The following is a 22,550-nucleotide window of genomic DNA, read 5'->3' as shown; positions in this document are numbered from 1 at the left end:
AGCTCCTGAGCAGGGCGCTGGGAGGACGAGGTGACCTGTGCTGCACCAGAGCACGCAGGAGACGCAGCTTGCAGGGAGTCGGCAAGTGTGCGCTGGGCACGTGGGGCGATGGTCTGTGGGCAGCTGCAGGCCAGCTCTGGGTCTGTTCCCAGGCTCAAGGAGCTGAGCAGAAACAGTGGGAGTCTGTGGCTGCTGCCGGGCCGTCCTCCAGGACGAGCCTGAGTGAGCCTGTGCGGCCACCCCATAGGGACAGGGGGCTCTCAGAAAACCGTGGCTTGTTGGTCTCTTTGGGTGGGAGGATTTTGAGGAACAGGAAGTACAGAAGGCGACAAAAGCGTTGCACAGCCCACCTGCCTCTACGGGCAGGCAGCTCGTTACCAGGGAACTGAAGCCTCATCAACCCCTTTGCTGGGAACCAGGCATCCGGCTTCTGCGGAAGAACTAGGAAGCAAAAGCGACTCCCAAGGCTGTGCAGTGCCCAGAGCTCTCCGAGTGTCCTGCCCTTTCTGGACAGATCCAGCGAGACCCAAGGAAAGTTGCTGGTTCTGTTCAAACCAAGGCAGGAAAAGGCTGCTGTATCCTCTACAGCAGGGGTCCTCAAACTTTTTAAACAGGGGGCCAGTTCGCTGTATCCCAGACCGTTGGAGAGCGCGGCACACATTCCACACATGCGCACTGTGGGCCTGGGGTGAGTGGGCTAAGCAGGACAGGCAACGGCGGCAAAAACACCCGGCAGGCTGGATAAATGTCCTCGGTGGGCCACATGTAGCCCGAGGGCCGTAGTTTGAGGACCCCTGCTCTACAGGGTCGGCATTTTTATTTATTTATTTTTTTTATTTATTTTTTTTTTTTTGAGACAAAGTCTCGCTTTGTTGTCCAGGCTAGAGTGAGTGCCGTGGCGTCAGCCTAGCTCACAGCAACCTCAAACTCCTGGGCTCGAGCGATCCTTCTGCCTCAGCCTCCCGAGTAGCTGGGACTACAGGCATGAGCCACCATGCCCGGCTAATTTTTTTTTTATATATATATCAGTTGGCCAATTAATTTCTTTCTATTTATAGTAGAGACGGGGTCTCGCTCTTGCTCAGGCTGGTTTTGAACTCCTGACCTTGAGCAATCCGCCCGCCTCGGCCTCCCAAGAGCTAGGATTACAGGCGTGAGCCACCGCGCCCGGCCGGCATTTTTATTTTTATTTGGTGGAGAGGAGAAAGGAGCATGTGTGATCAGCCACTCCCTCCTGGACACAGACGCAGGGCAGCTCCAGTTCGTTCCCCGGTACCTGCAAGGCCTCCCCTCTTGGCCTCACTCCTGCACAATCTCAGGGTCTCCCCTCTTGGCCTCACTCCTGCACAAACACAAGATCTCTGCCCTGTGGCTTTCTCTGGTGCTCTGCTGAAGACAAAGCTTCCACACTGGACAGACTGGTTGTGGCAGAATGAGGAGATCCTGTGCTGTTTCCCCAGATGCTCAGACTCTGGGCCCCAAGCCCAGCTCACCCCTCGTGGCCAATATGCTGAAGGAGTCACCAGATCCACTAGTAGGCAATAAAGCAAACATTACCAGTAGTAAAGAACCAGTAAATTTGCACAGAGCCTGTTTCCATCATGTGGGGCAGTCCACACCCAAGCAAGCCCAACACGGGGAGCGAAACAAACGTGGCCTGTTTATTAGATTGCAAAAGAGAGGACTTCCTTCCACAAATCAGAGTGCTGCTTCTCAGTGTGTATCAAGAGCAAGACAACAGTTGAAAATCGTATTCCTGAGAAGGAGCAAAAAAGTCACCAGATTGCAAACAAACAGGTGATTTCAACAAAAGATTTTTTTTTTTTTTTTTTTTTTTTACAAAAACCAAAATTTCAAGTATTATTCCAGATGACATGGCAAACCTAATGTGGGAAGGGGATCCCAAAAGTAGAGGCCCAGTGTGCTCCCCCCTCCACTCTGTGGGGTCCCCGTGGGGAGGCCCTGCTGCAGGGGCTCAGGGAGCTTCGTGGGGTGGTGCGTTCTGCGCCTTATCCTGCCGCCTCATCCAGGATGCATGGTCAGCCCTGGGCTGGCAACGGCAGTGACTCACGCTCTGTAGCAAGGAGCCCATAACGTGATATCCACTTCTAGGGTGAGCAGTTTGGGACATTGGTAGACTTTTTTTTTTTTTTTTTAATAAACAGAAACATATGCTTATTCTTTCAAATGCCATACTATACCCAATTTTAGTCAATTTGTAAATTATAAATTATATTATTTGTGCTACAGTTTGTGATATTTAAATCTTATTAGAAGATAAGCACCAAACCTATTAAAATAAAAAATATATAAAATGCTGTGGTTTTCCCGACAGTAGAATATTCTGTACATCCTGTAGGCTGTAAACTCATGTTCCATTTTCCTTAGAATGTTTTTGATAAACTTTCCCCTTTCTCCCTTGAAAAACTTTTCCTGAAAAGAGATTTGTTTTAGCTCTAGTTACAGAAAGGTACAGAAAGAGCAAAGCTGCGCTGTCCCCATCTCGGTGGGAAGGGACAACTCTGTCCCCGGGAAGCGCTCTGTCTCTGCTGCTCCAGCCACCGGGAGTCCCTGCCTGGTCCCCCCTGGGAGTCCTTGCCTGGCGCTTGCCAGGAGGACAGGCTGTGGCTCCCAAGATCCACAGGCACCTTGGGAGGGTCTCCCTCAGAGGGTAGAACTCCACCAAAGAGAAAGTCACACCTGAGTCCCTGACCAGAGACCCCAGCCTCTCTCAGGGGACTCTGGAGATGCCCTAACGTGTCTGTATTCAGTATTTCTAAAACTCGCTGCCATCGCCTCCAACACGCCACAGCTACGAGGGCTTCCCGACTCCTAGTTCTTGAACCTCGTCTGTTCACAGATATGATTGAATTTCCTGCAGGGAAAAAATGGCCAAATTACACGAGAGGACGTGAGATGGGTATTCAAATAAATTCTGAAACCATGTACTGGAAGAACTACCTGACAAATATATGATGTGTGTATGTGGACTTACAGCAGTGTATTTTAATCATATCAAAGAAACTAAGCCCTAAAGGTAGCCTTCTTTTTCTCTTTTAAATTTTTTAAAAAGAAGTGAGAATACCTTAGGTAGTTTTCTTAAAGAGAAGAACAGGGGGCGCAAAAAAAAAAAAAAAAAAAAAAAAGAGAAGAACAAAAGCTGTGCTTCCTCAGAGCCTCCCGTGGTGCTGGAGGCCCCAGGCACGGCACCTTCCCTCCCACCAGCCCCACACGCCATGTGTGCCTTTGCCGTCCTGACCTGCACTTCCACTCAGGAAGGTGAGCCAGTCACCAGGGAAATCTCTTTTCTTACAGCACAGTCACTTCCATATGCTGTTTCTGTTCAAACATGAAGCAAGGTTTTCATTCCCTGAAATCACGCCTTCATGGGATCACCTTTATCAGAAGATGTCCCTCGTGCTGATGGCCCTGTCTCCAGGACTATGCCACAAGCCTGCAAGTGACTGCTGGGGCCTGCACACTGGCATGGGACTGACTGTGATGATCACCTGACCGCTCAGTCAGAGAAGCTCCCAGCTGCCCTCATGCTGTGAGCGGGCCTGTGGTGACCACAGCCCCCAGCTCAGAAGCTGCTGAGCCTCAGATGCTGGGCACCCCCGGAAGCTACAGTGACTCCAGCCACCGAGACGCAGAGTGGAAGATGGAAATGAACGTTTGCAATAAACACTTCACCAAATAAGGTAACAGAAGAGAAGAATTCCTAAATGGAAAGGTAGCTTTGCATACTGCGTGGCTCTGTAGAGGCATAGTGACTAAATCAGCGTATTTATGAGTAGGTAGTGGACTGTCTCCCCTGCCTTCCCAAGCCTCGAGCCACACAGGCATCCCCAGCCTCACTCACATCGCGTGGTGAGCCTTCACCTGAGTGCGGCAGTTACGGCCCCAGTAGCAGTCAGGACGGGATGTTACAGCCACTAGAAAAAGAAAAAATTACATATATCTATTAGATGTATCTATTTAATTTTTTTTTTTTTTTTTTTTTTTTTTTTTTTTGAGACAGGGTCTCAACCCTGTTGCCCAGACTGGAGTGCAGTGGTGTGATCATAGCTCACTGCAGCTTTGCATTCCTGGCCTCAAGGGTCCTCCACCCTCAGCCTTCCAAAGTGCTGGGATCACAAGCGTGAGCCACTGTGCCTGGCCAACTAACTGAATTTAAGTAGAGGTCCAAAGAGAGAAACTGCAGCTGAAACGCCAGCATCTTTGTCACTCTTTAAAACTAACTCCATTGGACTGTTCCAAGATTTCAGGAAAGGAAAACCCCTATTTAATTGAAAATCCAACTTAGGAAATGAAATCACTCCAGCTATCTACTGGACATCTTTATGTATCTTGTTTTACAAACCAGCACTGCCTGGTTGCCTCGATCAGTGACAGCAAACAGACTCAGGGCCTTATGCAGCCTGCTTCTCTGCCCGCTTCCCTCCCCGCTTCCCTGCCCCGCTTCCCTGCCAGCTTCCCTGCCCGCCCGAGGCCCAATCTGCTGGGAACGAGGCAAGGCCAGGCAAAGCGTCTGCTAGAAGGCTGATCGAACAGAACAGTGTGAAAGCTGGCGGGAACGAGCGTGGGGGCCTTACCTGGCAACTCGGAGGCAGGAATGTTCTGCCGATACTGGTAGGTCAGCTCCCGGAAGCTGCGCAGGCCGCAGCAGTAGCACAGCACGGTGTTCCCCGTGACCCTGTGATCTGGAAGGAAACCGCCTCATGCAGACACAGCCAGCCACCAGGCACGTCCCCTTCCAGAGCAGCAGAACAGACACGGCACTTCCCATGGGGCGAGCTCAAGCGCCGACCCATACATGGGGTGAGGTGACGGGCCAAATGAGCAAAACCAAGATATACAAATTTACGGCAAAATAATCCCACATGGCTAAAAAATTTAAATATTAAAAAATCCAAAAATGTGCTAAGAAAAAAACAAATATCATTTTCTCTCGACCTATTTCTAAGCATGTCATGAAAACCAGAGGACACAGGAGAGAGGATTTACAACTTCAACCCCACAGTGAAAACACACACAACAAATAGATGTGAAACCCTAACCACAGAGCCGAAACATCCGCAACCCAAACGACCATGCGCTGTGCCCTTAATTAACACAGGTAACATACAAATCCATACCAAAAAAAATCAAAATAGTCCAATATAAATATGGGCCAAGCAAAGGACTCATAAGTGCAAAATGATCTTCAATTTAGTTAATAACTAAAAATGGGCAAATAGGACAATGGCATGTCATTGCTGGCCTCTGACATTGACAAATGAGGGCAAATGTGGAGCTGATGGCTACGGCTTCTGCCCTCAGCGCCCAGGACTGTCCGGGCAGCACGGAGACCCTGCGCAGTGACCTCAGCTGTGTGCACCACTGTCCTAAGAACCCTCTTTGTCTATCCTAAGGTGATTTTTCAAGCCTACAATATTGCATGCTCAACAACTGCAATGTTGTTTAAAATGGTGAAAAACTGGAAATAATTTAAATAATCCTATATTAATAAATTAGCTAAATAAAACCATGATATTAGAATATTATGCAATTACGGGTCCATGATACCTTGCTGAGGAAAACCAGAGTACACAGAGCACACATAGGACTTTGTGAAAGTGAGGTACACAAACAGCGGAGTGTGTTGAAAGGTGCCTAGACAGGCCGTCACGAAAAGATCAACTCTGAGTGTCTCTAAGGTAGATTTCCAGCGACTTTTACTTTGCCCTTTGTACTTCCCTCTATCACTTACATTTTCTTTGTGAGCCAAAAATAAGAAGCCATTTAGAACCCGAAGAAGCTCAGACCCAGCTGACAGATCTGGGCGGCCACACGGCAGGTGTTACAGCGCAGGACACCCGACACCCACACAGAAGACGCTCGCTAGAATGTGTCCATGGAACAGAAACAGCTTAAAAGGATTTTAGGAAAACCTAAAATCTTTCTTAATAATTTATGTCTTAGGAAAGAGTCCCCTGCTAACATTTCTGCAGCCTCCCTTAGTGACGAAAATCCCATCCCACAAGGCGCCTTGTCCTGCTCTGGAGAAGGGCGACCCTCACTGATGCTCGGCACACCAAGACCAGAGCCTCCGAGAACACAGGCACCAGGACCCCGTGGATAACAGTGGGGTCCCTCCAAGTTGCGATCCCGCCCTCCTCTACAGGGACAGAAGGTGCTGGAATATGCCGTGTAGGTTGAAACCAAATATTTAAAAAACCACCCAGAAGTATCAGGACCTTCCTATCTCTCTGCCAGGGTGGGTGGAGGTCGAAGGTATAAATGGGGGAGGGCAGACAGGTGATGCTGCCAGGACGGCCTGCCGGGTTCTGCTGCTTCACAGGAGGCAAAGGAAGCCTGGGAAAGGCGAGTCCCTTCCAGGGCATGGTGGCACGTGAACGACATTTACCTGACAGTAAAAACACCCCCCGCTGAAGCGCCACGAGACTCTCCGTCAGCATGTTTTTCCACGTCAAACCCCTGGTTGCCAGGTAATTCTGCAAGAGAGAAAAGGGCAATAAGAAGAAACACTAGGCTGGGCATGGTGGCTCACGCCTATAATCCTGACACTCTGGGAGGCCGACGTGGGCAGATCGCTCAAGGTCAGGAGTTCGAAACCAACCTGAGCAAGAGCGAGACCCTGTCTCCACTAAAAATAGAAAAAATGAGCCTAGCATGGTGGTGCATGCCTACAGTCCCAGCTACTAGGGAGGCTGAGGCAGGAGGATTGCTTGAGCCCAGGAGTTTGAGGTTGCTGTGAGATAGGCTGATGCCACAGCACTCTAGCCCGGACAACAGAGCGAGACTCTGTCTCAAAAAACTAACTAACTAAATAAATAAATGAAGAAATACTCAGGGGAAGAGATGCTAAAATGGGAAGAAAGGAAATGTCTCACAAAAGGCCCCCTGAGGTGGGTAGAGCTGGAGCACAGCCCCTCGCGAGGACACCTGTGCAGGGCCGGCCCAGACCACCCGGCGGGCAGCTGCGGGCGACGCGCACTGCTGCGCGAGGAGCCCTGTCCCAGAGCCTTCCGAAGGCGGCGGCCAGCTGTGAGGCTCAAGTGTGAGAGCTACCACCCAGTCACAAAGTATCCGCAGTGACACCCGCAGCACAGGTGCAAGTGAGGACACCAAACCTCAGCTGGGGTGTCCTGAGTCCCATGACGGGCCTCGCTCTGGAACAGAAGCTGAGGACCTGGCGCCGGTCCTCCCTGCGCTTCAGAAACACGGAGCCGTTTGGCTCCTTTTGTGCAAACCTGCAGAGAAGTGCCACCGCGTGTGGACGTCGAAGCACAGTGTGGATCTGTGCTGAGTGAAGCTCGAGAGGCCGTGTCCACGGGGAATATGGAGGGCACCCCCCCAACCCCCCCCCCCCCCCCCCGTGCGCGTGCTGTTGGCCAGGCTCGGGGTGACAGGGCAGATGTGCACGTTAAACGTATTAAAACTCTGAGCGCCTCCTCAAACATGGGAAGGAAAATGGCCAGAAAAGGAAGGCGCCAGGGAGCAGAACCCACGCTAGGGGCCAGCACTTTAGAGAAACCCTCTCTGTGAGCTTCAGGAACTGACTCCTACAGATGGATTCATGGCGTGAAGGGCAAAAAGGAAACACCGATTTTTGGAACGTGGGGAAAACAGGCATACGACAACGGGATGCAGAGAACTGACTGCGTGAGTCAGAAAGAGCAGAAAGAGTCCTAAAAGTAACTAGAGAAGTTATGGGAGGGGGCTCTTCTCGGTTTCAGCTAAACCTGAGGGCAAGTTTGAGAGGGGGATACCTTCAAGATGTCTGACTCATAGTTGTTGTTGTTCAACACCCCATCCAGACACTTGTCCCCCAGGTTGAGTTCTGCCGAGATGAAGGGAAGCAATGTTATCTGTTTTATAAAGACATCGTATGAAAGTATTATTTGCCTGACAGAATAAACAAATTTCTTTTCATTATAGATTTGACACAGAATAAATCATTAATTTCAATTATATAATTTTAAACAGACAATAGGTAGAAACAATTTCTATTTCACTCCCTTCTTAAAATGATAAGTTCTCTGAGTCTCCTCCACACCTATTCTTGAAAAAGTTGTTCCATTATTGCTTGATTTTGAGCTGACACAAATTTGACACTTTGAAAATGGCAAACGTCTTAGGTGAGCAGGATAGAGGCAGTTAGTCACTTGGTGACCTGCAGTGGCCGCCCTGCCCCCCCCCCCAGCAGGCCACGGATACCACCGTCACCTGCCCTCAAGTTCACCAAGAGACAGCACAAGGTCTAAGCAACTTGTGGCGGAGGAGCCGGCATTACCGCAGAATGGGGCCAGGCAGCCGAAGCAGCCGGTCCGGGCACAGCCCCAGTACAGGTGGCAGAAGGGCTGCAGGCAAACCGCACCTGTAGACAAAGGACACCGGTCAGGCGAGAGCCCGGTGCACGGCCTATCTCTGATGCGACTCCAGGCAGTGCCAGACCCAGAAGCTCAACGCTCTTTGAAAACACGGTTTATGAGGAGTTTCCATGGAACCTGGGAGCGGGGGCCACACCCCAGCCGGCATGGGGGGGGGGACTGAGCTGCAACGGCTGAGAGCTGCAGACCCGCATTGTTTCCCACACCGTACACACGCTCGTCCCAGGAAAACCACAGGATCCACAAAAGCTAGAGTCACATCTGTCTCCTCGCCCCACGCAGATTCCGGGGGCTCCTCCCAGCCCTGCCAGCCGTGACGTCCCTGCCATCCGCTGTGCACTCACATCTGTAGATGCCTTTTTCTCCATGAGTATTTTTTCATGTTGCTACCTATTTTATAAACGTTATTTTTTAATGCTCAATATTCTATAGAGCAAAATTCCCTAAAATATAACATTAGGTAAACTCTAGCTAAAATTCTCATAGTATGGAATAGTAAAGTCTTCTAAAATCTGGTTGGGCGTGGTGGCTCACACCTGCAGTCCCAGCTACTTGGGGGGCTGAGGCAGGAGGATTGCTTGAGCCCAGGAATTGGAGGCTGCGGTGAGCTACGATCTCACCACTGCGCTCTAGCCTGGGTGACAGAACGAGACCCGTCTCAAAAAAAAGTCTTTTAAAATCTGTAATCATTTCATAAATGTCTCTATGTATAAAAGCATTCTATATGAAATTAGAGTCAAAAGTGAAGATCACTGAGGAAACGCTGGGCTCGTGCCCACTTTGTGAAGCCCTTCCCTAAGCTGCCCTTGCTGCCCACCGCGCATGCGGGCCAGGAGGCGGGTGGCCCCCGAGACCTCTCATCTGCTCTCCCGACGGGAGACGTCAAGCCTCGCAAAGTGGCCACTGTGCAGACAAGGGCAGTGGCCACCCACAGGCAGCCCAGGTGTGTCCCACTGGACCAGCTGCACCTGCCTGACCTGGAGCCCAAGCCAGGCTCAGGAGGACAGTGGCCAGAGTGCCCAGAACACTCTTAAATCACTGCAGAGAGAGTGTCCTGCTGGCTGCTCCAGCGTGTAGGACGGGCCAGCACCGTGTGCCCCGTCAGAACAGGCTGACGCTGCCACATGGGTCACGTTCTCTCCGTCAACAGCCGTGCTCTCAGAGACCAGGAAGCCTTGTGACAGGAGGCAAAGGAGAGGGCAGACGTTTCAGTCGGGATAAGTCAAACAGCCAGTGAATCAATGACAGGTTCCATTCTAACAGTAAGGCCTGTATATTAAAACAAAGCAGCACATTTCATCTCCTAGATTTATTTATTTGAGACAGCCTCGCTCTGTTGCTCTGGGTAGAGTGCCGTGGCTTCATCATAGCTCACTGCAACCTCAAACTCCTGGGCTCGAGGCATCCTCCTGCCTTAGCCTCCCGAGTAGCTGGGACAACAGGCGGGCGCCACGCCAGGCTTATTTTTCTATTTTTAGTAGAGATGGGGTCTCGCTCTTGTTGGGGCTGGTCTCGAACTCCTGAGCTCATGCGATTCTCCTGCCTCGGCCTCCCAGAGTGCTGGGACTGCAGGTGTGAGCCACTGTGCCTGGCCTCATCTGTTAGATTCAGACGTGAGACATTACAATGCACTGTGGCACCGACGTGGGGACAGAAACAGACACAGACCCCAGAACGAGGACCGCCGTGTACGGAAACTCAGCCTCCATCAGGGCAGCTCGTCCGTGGTGGGAAGAGACAGATTATTCACCATGGTCACGGGGGGACAACTGATCATGTAGATGAAGAAAAGAGAAACTGCGTCCTTACTGTGCGCCCCACACAAGGTCAACACCGCTTGGAAACCAGAGCCTCGGGGCAGAGCGCGAAGGCTCCCGGCTCACTCACACTGCTGGGGGGCGACGCGAGGGTCCTGCTCGCGCTCGGCTCTCCGGTCGGGCATGGGCTGGAAGCAGCAGGTGCACATGGCGTGGCTCCCCTGCAGCGGGCACACGTACTCCTGGCCTGCGGGCGCACACATGGGCCACGCATGTTGGAACAACGGGCAGAAAGAGCAGATTAGACTCACATCAGAGAGACGGTGGAAGTGCGGGAGAGGCAGACCCGAGAGAGCGCCAAGGAACCTGGACCTGTTCTGGGCAGCCAGATGACAGTCTGCCATCCAAACTAGGGGACTTCAAGTAGATTTAAGGGTCATCAAACACTGTCTTTTGGCTCAGTGGTTATAGAAAGATTTCAAAGATCAGTTGAAGGTTTTCTCATATTTCCTATAAAGGAAGGACAGGCCCATAGAGCACATGTAATATTGTAAAGCAATAAAACAAGTTATGTGTTTGACTTCTGCTGAGGCAGAAGTTATCAGCTACATCCTTTGGAATGGAAACACAAATGGAAACACAAATGACGGGCACGGTGGGTACGATTGACTGACCTGGCACTCTGTGCCAATGTGGCCAAGTTCCCTGGACATACATGGTCCACAGAGGAAAGGTCACGGGGGACACGCCAACCACCCCCATAGCAACTCCCCTGCAACTTTCTGGAGCACCCACCAAGGGTCTCAGGCTCTGCTGGGTACAACACGCCTCTACACACATGACCCCATGAGCACTCAGACAAGCCCAGGGGAAGTGCTGGGTCCCTGCTGCTCACAGGGAAGAACCCGACCAGTGCCCAAGGCAGACTGAGGAGTGGCCTCGCGTCCGCGCCCACGTCCCAGCACTGCTCTGCCTGTCCGGTCCACAGGTTCTACAAGAAGCCACTGGGAGAACTGCGGTCTAGGAAGGTGGCTCTGAGTCACACCCGCAGTGGGCGGCCTCAGGCCAGAGCCCTGGGGGGGCATCTGCATGAATCACATAGTGGATGGGACAGAGAACGGCACATCCCTCATGCCCAGGCGAGCTCTCCTGTGCCTCTCCTAATGGGGTCTGCCTGCTGGAAACAGGCACCTGACACAGGAGCGTCTGGGGTGACTCGAGGCACAGGGCAGCCTCTGGTGATGTCACCACCCACGGCTGGAGAGAAGCCCATCTCTCACCTGACGTGTGGTCACCACTTTGGATTTGCAAGCCCAGCGGGGACGCCAGCTGCCTGAGCAGTGGGCTGAGCAGAGACCAAGAGTTAAAACCAGGATTAATTCCCAGGAGCACGCAGGAGGTCATGAGTGAACACTTAGTTATCTGATCTTTTAGCCCAAAATCAGTTACGAAAAGCAGCAAGCTGTGAGAGGCGGGGGCCACCAAGGCAGGTGGCGGGAGGGCAGCAAGAGGCGCAGAGCGAAGGTGGCAGAGCGTCGGCCACACTGCCCGTCAGCGCAGTCACCGTGAGGCAAGACGTGACGACAGGGACACAGCCTGATGGAAGCGGCCTCTCACCTGTGGCGAGGCTGGTGGAGGTGGACGGCGCCTCTCCGAGGGCTGGCAGGGCACCCGGCTCGCAGTCGGGCGCCGGGCAGGGAAGGGGCCGCGCCGCCTGCCTCCTGTACTCCGGACACTGACGGCACACGATGTACGGCTGGCTGCGGGGAGAGCACGGGGCAGGGTGACGCGGCGGGGCTGCCCCTGGGCCCGGGCTCTCTGTCTCTCAGAGACAGCACCACCCAAAATCCACTGCCTCCTGCCTCGGTCGCCACCCATGGCTTCTGGTGGGGGGGGGAAGGGCAGCCTCCCGCCCGCCCGGCACCCACTCCTGAAAGAGAGCAGGAGTCTGCAGCAAGCAGGGCGGCCAGCGCCCCCAGGAGCCAGGGCGGCACCTGTGCCTCTCAGGGCAACTGCACACCCTCCCTCGTTAGCCCCACAGCTCACCACCCCCAGCCAACCGCACTCCCTGCTCTCCAGGGTGGCCCCAGCTGCCCTGGATCATTTGTCTTTGTTGTACTCCACCAGAAACTATGAGGAAAAAAGGAGACTGTAAAAAAACGATCCATGGGCCGGGCGTGGTGGCTCACGCCTGTAATCCTAGCACTCTGGGAGGCTGAGCCAGGCGGACTGCTGGAGGTCAGGAGTTCAAAACCAGCCTGAGCAAGAGACCTTGTCTCTACTACAAAAAGAAAGAAATTAATTGGCCAACTAATATATATAGAAAAAATTAGCCGGGCATGGTACACATGCCTGTAGTCCCGGCTACTTGGGAGGCTGAGGCAGGAGGATCGCTTGAGCCCAGGAGTTTGAGGTTGCTGTGAGCTAGGCTGAAGCCACGGCACTCACTCTAGCCTGAGCAACAAAGTGAGACTCTGTCTCAAAAAAAAAAAAAACGATCCATGGAAAATATCCAAGACTCCTCTCTGTTGGAGAAAACCTTCTAAGCCTGACGCCATGCAAGGAGCCAGTGAGGGTGAATGGGGAAGACCAGACCAGGCAAAAACAAAACAATGAAAACCGTCAAAGGAACACAAATGAACATGAGATGCCTTTTTTCTCCTAAGCTGGCAAAGGGAACCCCTCGTGTGGACCTCACAGAGTGGCACTGCACGAACTTTTTGGAGGTGACTGGATGACAAACACTGAAAGTCAAGCAAGGTCCAATTCCCAGTCACACTCCTTGACTCGACCACCTCACTTCTACGCATTTGTCTTCATGGAACGGCCACGAGCACAGGCACAGACCCGGGTGCAGCTGCCAGACTCAAAATGCCGGGGGCATCACAGGTGTGTGCGTGCCGTGTAATCTCATCTTCACAGAATATTTACTAGTATATTACATCTGTTTTGTTAAGAAAATATGTGTACGAATACACCTCTGAATGACCAGATGGGTATACTAAAACGTTAACACTAAACTGATTTTTCATTTTCTTTTTTTCTTAACCATTGTCACTTGCTAAATTTACAGAAAGGAAACAATAATAAAAGTTTTGGGGTCTTTTGTTTAGTGTCTTTTTAAATATCATGGCTTCGATCCAAAATTCAGATCCTAGACTTCTGAGTTAGGAATTTCGACACATCAGCAGATACGCTGAGGTCTCCTAGGACAGTATCCTCTCAGCTGGACGACTGTGCCGTTTCCTGACAAACGATACGTACTGCAATTTATGATGTAGGACTTTGTGGTCACTAGATACGGTACAAAGAACAAGTCTGCTCATGTGGGAAGAAAATGACACATCCAGTGACCACCCTGTGTTACAGCCAGACCCTCGATGCGGAGACTACGAGAATGGAAGGATGTCAGCGCGGGGGCGGGTCCCTGCCAGTTACCCAAGGCTGACACGGCCAGCCGCCACCCTGAGTGTTCATCCAGTCCAGACCACGCCTCTCCACAGAGGTGCTGGTTCTCCTCAACACCAGAAAACAAGCCCAAGCCCCTGAGGAACTGGGCTGCTGGGGGCAGAGCCTGGACTCAGAGCCCATGCTGCCCTGTCCACCCCAGGAGCAAACTCCCAAGCAGGTGCCAACTGCACCTCCAGCTCCCATGCTCTGCTCCGCACCAGGCCAGGACTTACCTGATGTCCGAGGACTCGCTGTCAACGTCGGACAGCTCCAGCAGGTCCTCTGAACTCGCCTCTTCGTCAGAAAAAGACCTCCTGACTTTGGGCTGCAGCATGTCTTGAGTGATCTTATTCCTGGCATCCATGCTCTGCACGTCTTCCTCACTGCGACTCTTGTCTAGGGTTCAAAGGGCACAGCACCACTCACCGGCAGCATAGTCTAGACCGCTCAGAGCTCACATCCCCAGCGCCTGAAGGAGGGAGGCCTGGGCGAGCTGCCCCACTTGCCTGGGTGCTGGATGAGGTACGCCTCCACGAGGTTGTTGAGGATGTGGTTCTTACAGATGCGCTCCACCGGGCAGCGGCAGGTGGGGCAGAGGGAGGACCGCTCCATCCAGCCGGAGTAGCAAGCCGCACAGAACGTGTGCATGCAAGGCTGCAGGCTGGAGCACAGAGGGGCATGTCTGCACACGAGACCGTGGCCCTTGGGCTAAAGTCCCCAGCAGGCCCACCCGATGGAAGGATGGGCCAATCTGAGGACAGGCCCCCCCAACTGGGGAGGCTCAAACCATCATTCCACCTAAAAGTATTTTCACTCAGTCTTGGTCGATGAAAACAAATCAGAGGCCACGTGGACTCTATTTTAAGGAGGGACAGGGAGAGCAGATTGTGACTTCAGGAAGACAAGTAACAAGGACACGGAGTGTGTTTAGACTGAAAGTCCAACAGGCGCTAACTCTCAAGTTCCCAATGGAAAGCAAGCAGGCTCTTCCCTAGCGGCTCCTACACGTCTGTTCTATGATAAATGTCACCTTTTTTAAAAAGCTAGGAAATGCTTGAAACTGAGTATAGCTCATTTGATCTGTGAGGTGGAGACTGGGTTCACTAGGTCACACGTGACCCAGGCCAGTCGAAACTAGCACTGCCAAAACCTCATAGGTTCCACAGTCTCGGTCTCTGGGCCCAGGTTTTCTCCTTTTTGGCCATACAAGTGAAACGAAAATGGTAACCTCAGCAAATTCCACACCAAACAGGACCCAAGGTTTGTTCCACCTGTGGCCTCCTCCCTGCCCTGGACGAGACACCTGGGTGCCCAGTCTGCTCCAGGGGGAAACCGGGCCCACGGCACATACCTCACGCAGTCGTGCAGCAGGTCCTGGCAGATGATGCATGTGAGCGTCTCCTCCATCTTGTCCGGCTTCACGGCAGCAGCTCTGGCGTCCCCATGGACAGTCTGGGCGTTTCCACACTGGTCCGTGGCCAACAGCTGCAGGTTCAGGTCGAGCTCACCGTCTGTGAGAAAAAGGGACACGTCCGACTGTCAAAATCAAGAAAGAAATAAATGCACTGTCTTTCTGGTTTACAAACGTCTTAATGTGTAGACACAGAAAAGCTTCGGGCTTCTACTGTCCACCAGAAGCAGGGCATACACAATCCTCGCCGTAAGTTTAAGTTTTGTTTTAAAGCCATAGTTAATACATAAAAAAAGACATTCAGGATGTATGGTTCAGAGATAAAGCTCAGCTGTCAAACGGTATTTGTGTATAATGTCCATTTTTGTTTAAACAAACAAAAAACTGACTCGTATACACCCTGGAGAGTGTGAAAAAGCACAGATTACAAGCTGTCACCAGGAGCTTTAAATTTTTTTTTCATCTGGTGTTTTTATTTTTCTATAATGCTCATATGTTGATACTCATAGATTTCTAATTAAAGAAACACACATTATGTAAAAAGACAAATACTTAGAAGAAAACAAAAGCAGCCATCCCCGGCCCCAGCCTCTCCTGACCCAGATTTCCATCCTCTGAGGAAAACTACTTTCATGTCTTTTACCTGTTTTTTCTGATATTTACCTCTGAATTTCTGAATTCTAGTACTAGTCTAAAATTTACCAATTTTAGATATTGTCTCCTGACACCTAGCAAGGCCGTGAAGAATTTTGACTCCTGAGACCCGCTTCCCAATATTACCGTCACACAACTGTTGGCTCCATATTACTGCATTTACATTATTATGCTCATAAATATTCATACCTGAGCCCAGTATATACTGTAATTAAGTTTTTGTACAATTTTAAATTTTTGCTGGGGATAAAAATTTCCTCATTTTTACGCTTACTTACTTTTTCCATGTGAGTGTTGCTGGTTCTTTGCGCACCCTTCTCAAGCCACCCACTTGATGTTTCAGACAATTTAATCTCTCTCCTGAGAACCCCCCGCCCCCTCCTTCTGCCACCACAGTCCCAGATATTTTTTAATAATACTTCTAATTTTGGCTTTTAAAATGTAGACTTTTCTCTAAATAACCTCCATTAAAACATTTTTTATTTAGTTATTTTGCCCCTCGGGAACAGTTAAGAATCTAAATCGCCTTCAGTGTGAACATTCAAACTACATTTTTAGAAATTATTATCATTATCAGGACAGAGGACTTTCAGATCAGTTCCGAAATTCAGAACATACCATTTCCAGACCAAGAACACAGCCCAGCAGCAAACACAGTTCTATACGGATTATGCAATTAAGAAAGAAAAAGCCCGGATTTTCACTCAGAAAACGCTGAGGTGTCACAGGCACCGCGCTGAGGCAGGGTCTTCTCGCCCCTGCAGGAAACAAGGCCCCCACAGCGCACAGCGCCAGCCCAGGGAGCTCACGGGACGGCACAGGATGCAGAGAACCACAGACTCTGACCTCCTTTCATTTTCTTTTTAGTGGGCTCCAAATCCTCCTGATCCCGGGGGTCTGGCGAGGAGGAGGGTGCTCCTTCCATGTCTGGGGGAGCCGATGCGCAGCCAGCGATTTCATCACGGGCCACGAATGGACCACAAGCTTTTGGGGAGATGGCTGCAGCCCCGGACCCTGCGTGTGGGAACAAACAAGACAGGCTCTGATGGATACACCTCAGGAGGGAACATGCTGGGTAAAATGTCACTGACTTAAACCAAGTGCAGTCTGCAAGCCAAGATCTCAGAGTTTAAGAATGATGCGTGGCTCATGAGAAATGCTTATTCAGTCCACTCACGACCTTAAATGTATCTGTGCCCATCACTGTGTGCGGTGGAGCTGGGGTTGAGTAGCAAGGGCACAGGGATGTTTGTGATTGGGATCGACCCTTAAATACTGACTCTAACACGGGGCAAAGCCACATGCCAGTGCATCAGGCACATTATGTTGTCAACTGTTAAGACAGAGGTCTGTGTACAGACATTCCAACAGAGGGAGGCAGTAGCTTTAGACAGGCGTGGGGGCAGTGGGTGAGTATTAACTATTTTCCCAAGAAGTGTGATAAAGGGAAGAAGAAACAGTAACTTGTAGGGAGAGCTCTGGTCTCCACGAGCAAGAAGCTCAAGTCATAAATAACTGGAATGGCCGGGCGCAGTGGCTCATGCCTGTAATCCTAGCTCTCATGGAGGCGGAGGCGGGCGGATCGTTTGAGCTCAGGAATTCGAAACCAACCTGAGCAAGAGCGAGACCCTGTCTCTACTATAAATAGAAACAAATTAATTGGCCAACTAATATATATAGAAAAAAATCAGCCGGGCATGGTGGCGCATGCCTGTAGTCCCAGCTACTCGGGAGGCTAAGGCAGAAGGATTGCTTGAGTCCAGGAGTTTGAGGTTGCTGCGAACTAGGCTGACGCCACGGCACTCACTCTAGCCTGGGCAACAAAGTGAGACTCTGTCTCAAAATAAATAAATAAGTAAGTAAGTAAGTAAGTAAGTAAGTAAATAAATAAATAAATAAATAAATAACTGGAATGACCGTGGCAGAAAGATAGGCAAATTTTCCAATATCTTTTTTTTCCTTTTTTTTTTTTTCTGAGACAGGATCATGCTTTGTTGTCCGGACATGAGGGCAGTGGCATGATCACAGCTCACTGCAACTTCAAACTCCTGGGCTCAAGCCATCCTCCTGCCTCAGCCTCCCGAGTAGCTGGCACTACAGGTGCCACCACAATGCCTGCCTAATTTTTCTATTTTTTTTATAGAGATGGGGTCTCACTCTTGCTCAGGCTGGTCTTGAACTCCTGGCCTCAAGTGATCCTTCCACCTTAGCCCTGCAAAGTGCTAAGATTACAGGCATGAGCCCCATGCTTGGCCAATAACTTCTGTCTTAAGAAAGATCTTAATCTCAGGAGCCCAGAAGTTTGAGGCTGCACTGAACTGTGATGACACCACTGCACTCTAGCCTGGGCAACACAGCGAGACTGTCACAAACAAACAAAAAGATCTAGTTTATAGTATTATACTATAATACATATCTAGTTTACAATATTCAAATGGTAAGTATTAGTATTTGAAAAAAGAAAAAACTGGCCAACAGAAGCTGAAAGAAAACAAAATAGTTTGGAAAATAAATTAATTCATGTAATAGCAGAAGAGAGACAGCTTCCCGGGCTGACTGCCAGCCTCTAGCCCAGCACTCACTCAGGCCAGCGTCTCGAGAGCCCTCTGTGCTCAGCCCGACTTCTCAACTCCAGAATAAAGATTGTATTAATGGCACCTCTCTGACAGGCCCCATCGTGGTGAGAAGTGACGTGTAACTTATCAGAAGGCAGACTCGTGGCTGCTGATGGGTAGGGGAAGGGGACGGGGAGTGTTTGCTCAGGGGGATGGGTTTCCTTTCAGGGTGATGAAAACTTTCTGGAGTTGGTGATGATGGTTGTAAAACTTTAGGAATGTTACAAAAACCACTGAAATGTACACTTTAACTGGGTGATTTGTATGTTATGTGAATTACATCCCAATAAAAATGTAAAATATACTATGGCACTACAGTCCCTGACCTGCGACATTTCTCTCGGGGATAGAACAAGTCAGTATTTACTACTACAGAAATCATATTATTATGCCATTCCCCACTGGCTTCTCTGTGTCTGTGACAACACAGGTAAGGGTTAGTAAACAAAATACTATGCTCCTACACCGTGACCCGTGAGATGTGAACAGGAAATCTCCATCTCACCGGAGCTGGAGCAACACTCTTGTCCTGCAGGAGGCTTCATGGCAGAGGTAGAGGCCGTGGGGAGGAGGTCCGACGTCGATGTCGATGGCTGTGGCTCCTCAAAGCACACCTGAGTGACGGGTGACGATGGTGGGACCTGGGGGTCATCACCATGCCCTGCACCTGAGGTATCTTTGGTCACGTGGAAGACATTTTCTTTATTAGCTTCTGTAACCACAAAAGGAGAAGAAGCAACACTGAGGGCTCACTCAGTGAGGACACCAGGACACTAGTACTTCAGCTGAGACACTCCTGAGCATCGAATGGCGTTTCTCTTAAGAATCCAACAGCCCGGCTGGGCGTGGTGGCCACGCCTGTAATCCTAGCACTCTGGGAGGCTGAGTGGGTGAATTGCTCAAGGTCAGGAGTTCGAAACCAGCCTGAGCAAGAGAGAGACCTCATCTTTACTATAAATAGAAAGAAATTAATTAGCCAACTAATATATATAGAAACAATTAACTGGGCATGGTGGAGCATGCCTGTAGTCCCAGCTACTCGGGAGGCTGAGGCAGTAGGGTCTCTTGAGCCCAGAAGTTTGAGGTTGCTGTGAGCTAGGCTGACGCCACGGCACTCACTCTAGCCTAGGCAACAAAGCGAGACTCTGTCTCAAAAAAAAACAAAAAAAAACAAAGAATCGAACAGCCCTTAACATGCGTCCACTTCTTTGCGGTTATCTTACTTACCAAGGGATTCTTGTGTCATGCTTTGCTTCTCATGTAAAGATTCGTAGAGGTATGCCACATCTGAAAGGACATGAATCACATCAGAGAAGTGGTAGCCACATGCAGTGAGAGCTTGTTTTCCTCCTGCTCCCTCCAGCCCAACTGTCTTTGATTATTTTGATTCATTGGCTGGGAATAACATTCATTAGCTTAAGAGGTTTCAAAACAAGTGATCCGAAACATCTTTACCAACTTAAAATAAATGAGTCCCAGGAAAAAACGGCATGGTGTGCTGAGGTGAAGAATCCATGCCTTGCTTATAATTTCAAACTACCAAAAGGAAGAGACATAAGATTTTTCCTTGTGGCAGGGGGCTAACTTTGATTATGTTGGGGATGGCCAAAGAAATATCTGCCCCCTTCTTCCTCTTCCTTACCATTGTGGTCTTTAAATATTTCAGGGCCACTTTCGAAGGACTCCCATAATCCTCCTTCTCTTATATCATTCTTCCACAAACAAAAACAGACTCCTAAAGCTGAAAAAGTCCCACTGAAATCCAGTCTAACTTTTGCTGTCTCTTGTAAAGTCTCCAAAAGCAGAACCATCCATGGCCTCCAGGCCTCTGGTCCTGGGTTTTATTCCCCAAGAACTAAGATTCCACTATGATATGACCTAACTCGCCACCATTCCTTTTCCTTGGCTGCCCTTTGAGATTCACACTTATGACCACAGTGGTGTTCTTGAAAAGCAGTGGGGCTTGGACCACACTCCCATTCTCCAACGGATACTATGGACACCAAGAATCCATGCAGACAGCAAAGGGACTGTAGCCGACAGTGACTTTCCTGTGGGAAACACCTGTGTCAACAGACTCCCTCTGGAGGTGCCTCTGGCCTCAGCTGGGCTTCTCCATAGCACACCCCTGCGTATGTCTGACCCTAGCAAGTTTCCTCGCTCTTACTGTGTTCCGGCTCATTCTTCCTGTACACTAAGTAGATGACGTCCCCCGTCTGTAAAGGACAACTCTGCTTCTTAACAATTTTCAGCTTGTTAATTACTGTTCCATTGGTGCTGTAAAAAAAAAAAAAAAATGCTATTTATCCTACTTAAAATAAAATAACTTGAGTTAAAATTTTTTTCTACCATCATTAGGGAAACAACTCAAATTACCATTCTGAAGATACTCGACAGGAACAATGCAAATATTTCACAATGCGCATATGCAAGCACCACCTTGTAATTCTCTTGAGAAAAAAACCTGCCTGTTCCTCCCTTCGGACAACCTAAGTAGCAACCAAATTGCCTAGCAAGTGCTTTGGATATGCTGTTCAAGGCCGGGTTCTCTTCCATTTGCCTCCCGGTGGGTCCTCAGGCCTGGCCAGCAGCGCTGTGCTTTGAGTTCCAGCCTCGCCTGAGCACGCTCAGTGCTGTACCAGGTCTACTCCCTCCAGCAGGCATGACCCAGAGCATTCCTCAAATAAGTACTGATCCCTTCTACGAGACGGGCTCAGGGCAGAAGCAAAATAAATGCTGGGCCATCACCTGGGAGATGATGTGGCCCTGTGCTCAGAATGTGTGGTCTGGCTGCTAAGTCACCCGAGTCACCCTGCTAGGTGACCGGCAGTGACCACAATGCTGCTGGGACAGGCCAAGGCGGACGCCCAGGCAAGAGTGTGGTGGAGACAGGCAGGAGGAGATGAAGAGGGGACAGGAAGCGCTTCCCTGGGAGGGACTTCTGAGTGGAGACCTGAGAGAACCTTGGGGTTAGCCAGGTGATGATAGACTGAGAACATAGCACACCCGACAAACAAAACTCGGCACCTGAGCCACTAGCCTGATTCCAACCGTTCTCGCCACTGCAGGCCTCAGCTCTACAGTGTCACTCTTGGCCCTGTGGTGAAGAGCTCTTGCACCTGAGCTGACCTCTGTCACGGTTCACTAGGTGAGGGGCCGCAAATGTTCTCTATGAAGGGCCAGGCAGTAAGTAGTTTAGGTTTTGCAGTCAGGTGGTCTCTGCTGTAACAACTCAGCTCTGCCACTGTGGCGTGAAAGCAGCCAGAGACAGCACGCAGACAACGGCCATGGCTGCATCCCGGTAAAATGTACAGAATCGCATGGCAGCAGCCACCGTGTGCTAACCTCAACTGTCACAATACACACGTGACCTTCCAACAACACAGGCTTGAACCAAACGTGGGTCGAAAACACAGTATTCACAGAATGCGGGAACTGAGTCACGTGGAAGGCCGACTTTTCATCTATGTGGGTTCTGCAGGGCCCACTGCGGGACTTCCGTGTGTGTGGGTTTGGGGGTCCTGGAGCCAATCCCCACATACACTGAGGGACAACTGCAGTCAGGACCTCTGCTGCCAGGCTTCTCCCCGTAATCACTCTCACACTCTTGATTATTTCACTTCCCTGCTTAATCCCATTCCATGACTTCTTACTGCTCTCAAGCTGAAGTCCAAACTCCCTTGTGTGGCTTTGCCACAAACCACTGGGTCTGACCACACAAGACCTGCTCTCGCCTCTGGGCCTCCTCACATATGGCTCCTTCTGCCTGGAGTCCCCTCTCCCCCTCCAACCTCCCTCTGCCAAGGAATATGGGTGGTCTCTGGAGGCTGGAAAAGGGAGAGAACAAATTCTCCCCTGGAGCCTCCAGAAGGAACCAGCCCTGCCCAGCCCTTGATTTTAGCCCTGTGAGGCCTCTGTTGCACTTGGACATCCGTAACCATAAGATAACAAATTTGTGTTATTTTAAGACACTAAAGTTTGTGGTAATTGTTACAACAGCCACAGGAAACTAACACCACGATATAGCCAGTACAGGAAAGCCAATTCCTGGTGCAGGCAGGACGGCTCTAGAACCAGCACTCCATTCTCTACATTGCAGTAAGAAATAAAGAACTTGATCTGCTACCTATTAGAATAGGAAAGGGGGCATCACTTCCTCCCAATAAAACCTAGTCTTCCTCGTCTTTGACACCTGAAACTGTTAGTTACCAAAGAATCCCACAGAGCCTAATCTTTACAAAAACAAAAATAAAAAATCCAGTGGAAA

General features: G+C 50.4%; 1 protein-coding gene across 4 annotated transcripts in view; it reads right to left on the bottom strand.

The window, feature by feature from the left end:
• Positions 1 to 1,642: 1,642 nt before the first annotated feature.
• CHFR (checkpoint with forkhead and ring finger domains) overlaps positions 1,643 to 22,550 on the bottom strand; it is a 29,297-nt gene continuing 8,389 nt past the window's right edge. For 2 of the 4 annotated variants that reach the window (XM_020283102.2, XM_012747625.3), the window contains 15 exons: positions 20,451 to 20,560; positions 19,511 to 19,570; positions 18,789 to 18,995; positions 16,515 to 16,682; positions 14,955 to 15,114; positions 14,110 to 14,264; positions 13,837 to 13,999; positions 11,771 to 11,913; positions 10,284 to 10,400; positions 8,300 to 8,383; positions 7,776 to 7,846; positions 6,410 to 6,497; positions 4,596 to 4,703; positions 3,863 to 3,935; positions 1,643 to 2,875 (listed from right to left, as the gene is read on the bottom strand). In XM_020283102.2, coding sequence (XP_020138691.2) covers positions 2,833 to 2,875; positions 3,863 to 3,935; positions 4,596 to 4,703; positions 6,410 to 6,497; positions 7,776 to 7,846; positions 8,300 to 8,383; positions 10,284 to 10,400; positions 11,771 to 11,913; positions 13,837 to 13,999; positions 14,110 to 14,264; positions 14,955 to 15,114; positions 16,515 to 16,682; positions 18,789 to 18,995; positions 19,511 to 19,570; positions 20,451 to 20,560 — 1,750 coding nt within the window. In that variant the 3' untranslated portion in view covers positions 1,643 to 2,832. The remainder of the gene's footprint in view (positions 2,876 to 3,862; positions 3,936 to 4,595; positions 4,704 to 6,409; positions 6,498 to 7,775; positions 7,847 to 8,299; positions 8,384 to 10,283; positions 10,401 to 11,770; positions 11,914 to 13,836; positions 14,000 to 14,109; positions 14,265 to 14,954; positions 15,115 to 16,514; positions 16,683 to 18,788; positions 18,996 to 19,510; positions 19,571 to 20,450; positions 20,561 to 22,550) is intronic. The other 2 variants (XM_020283103.2, XM_020283105.2) reach the window with 2 other exon arrangements.

Source organism: Microcebus murinus, chromosome 22, assembly GCF_040939455.1.
Source record: "Microcebus murinus isolate Inina chromosome 22, M.murinus_Inina_mat1.0, whole genome shotgun sequence".
In the NCBI taxonomy this organism is placed as follows: Eukaryota; Metazoa; Chordata; class Mammalia; order Primates; family Cheirogaleidae; genus Microcebus; species Microcebus murinus.
The sequence above is the reverse complement of the archived record's forward strand: the minus strand, read 5'-3'. Positions and strand labels throughout refer to the sequence as shown.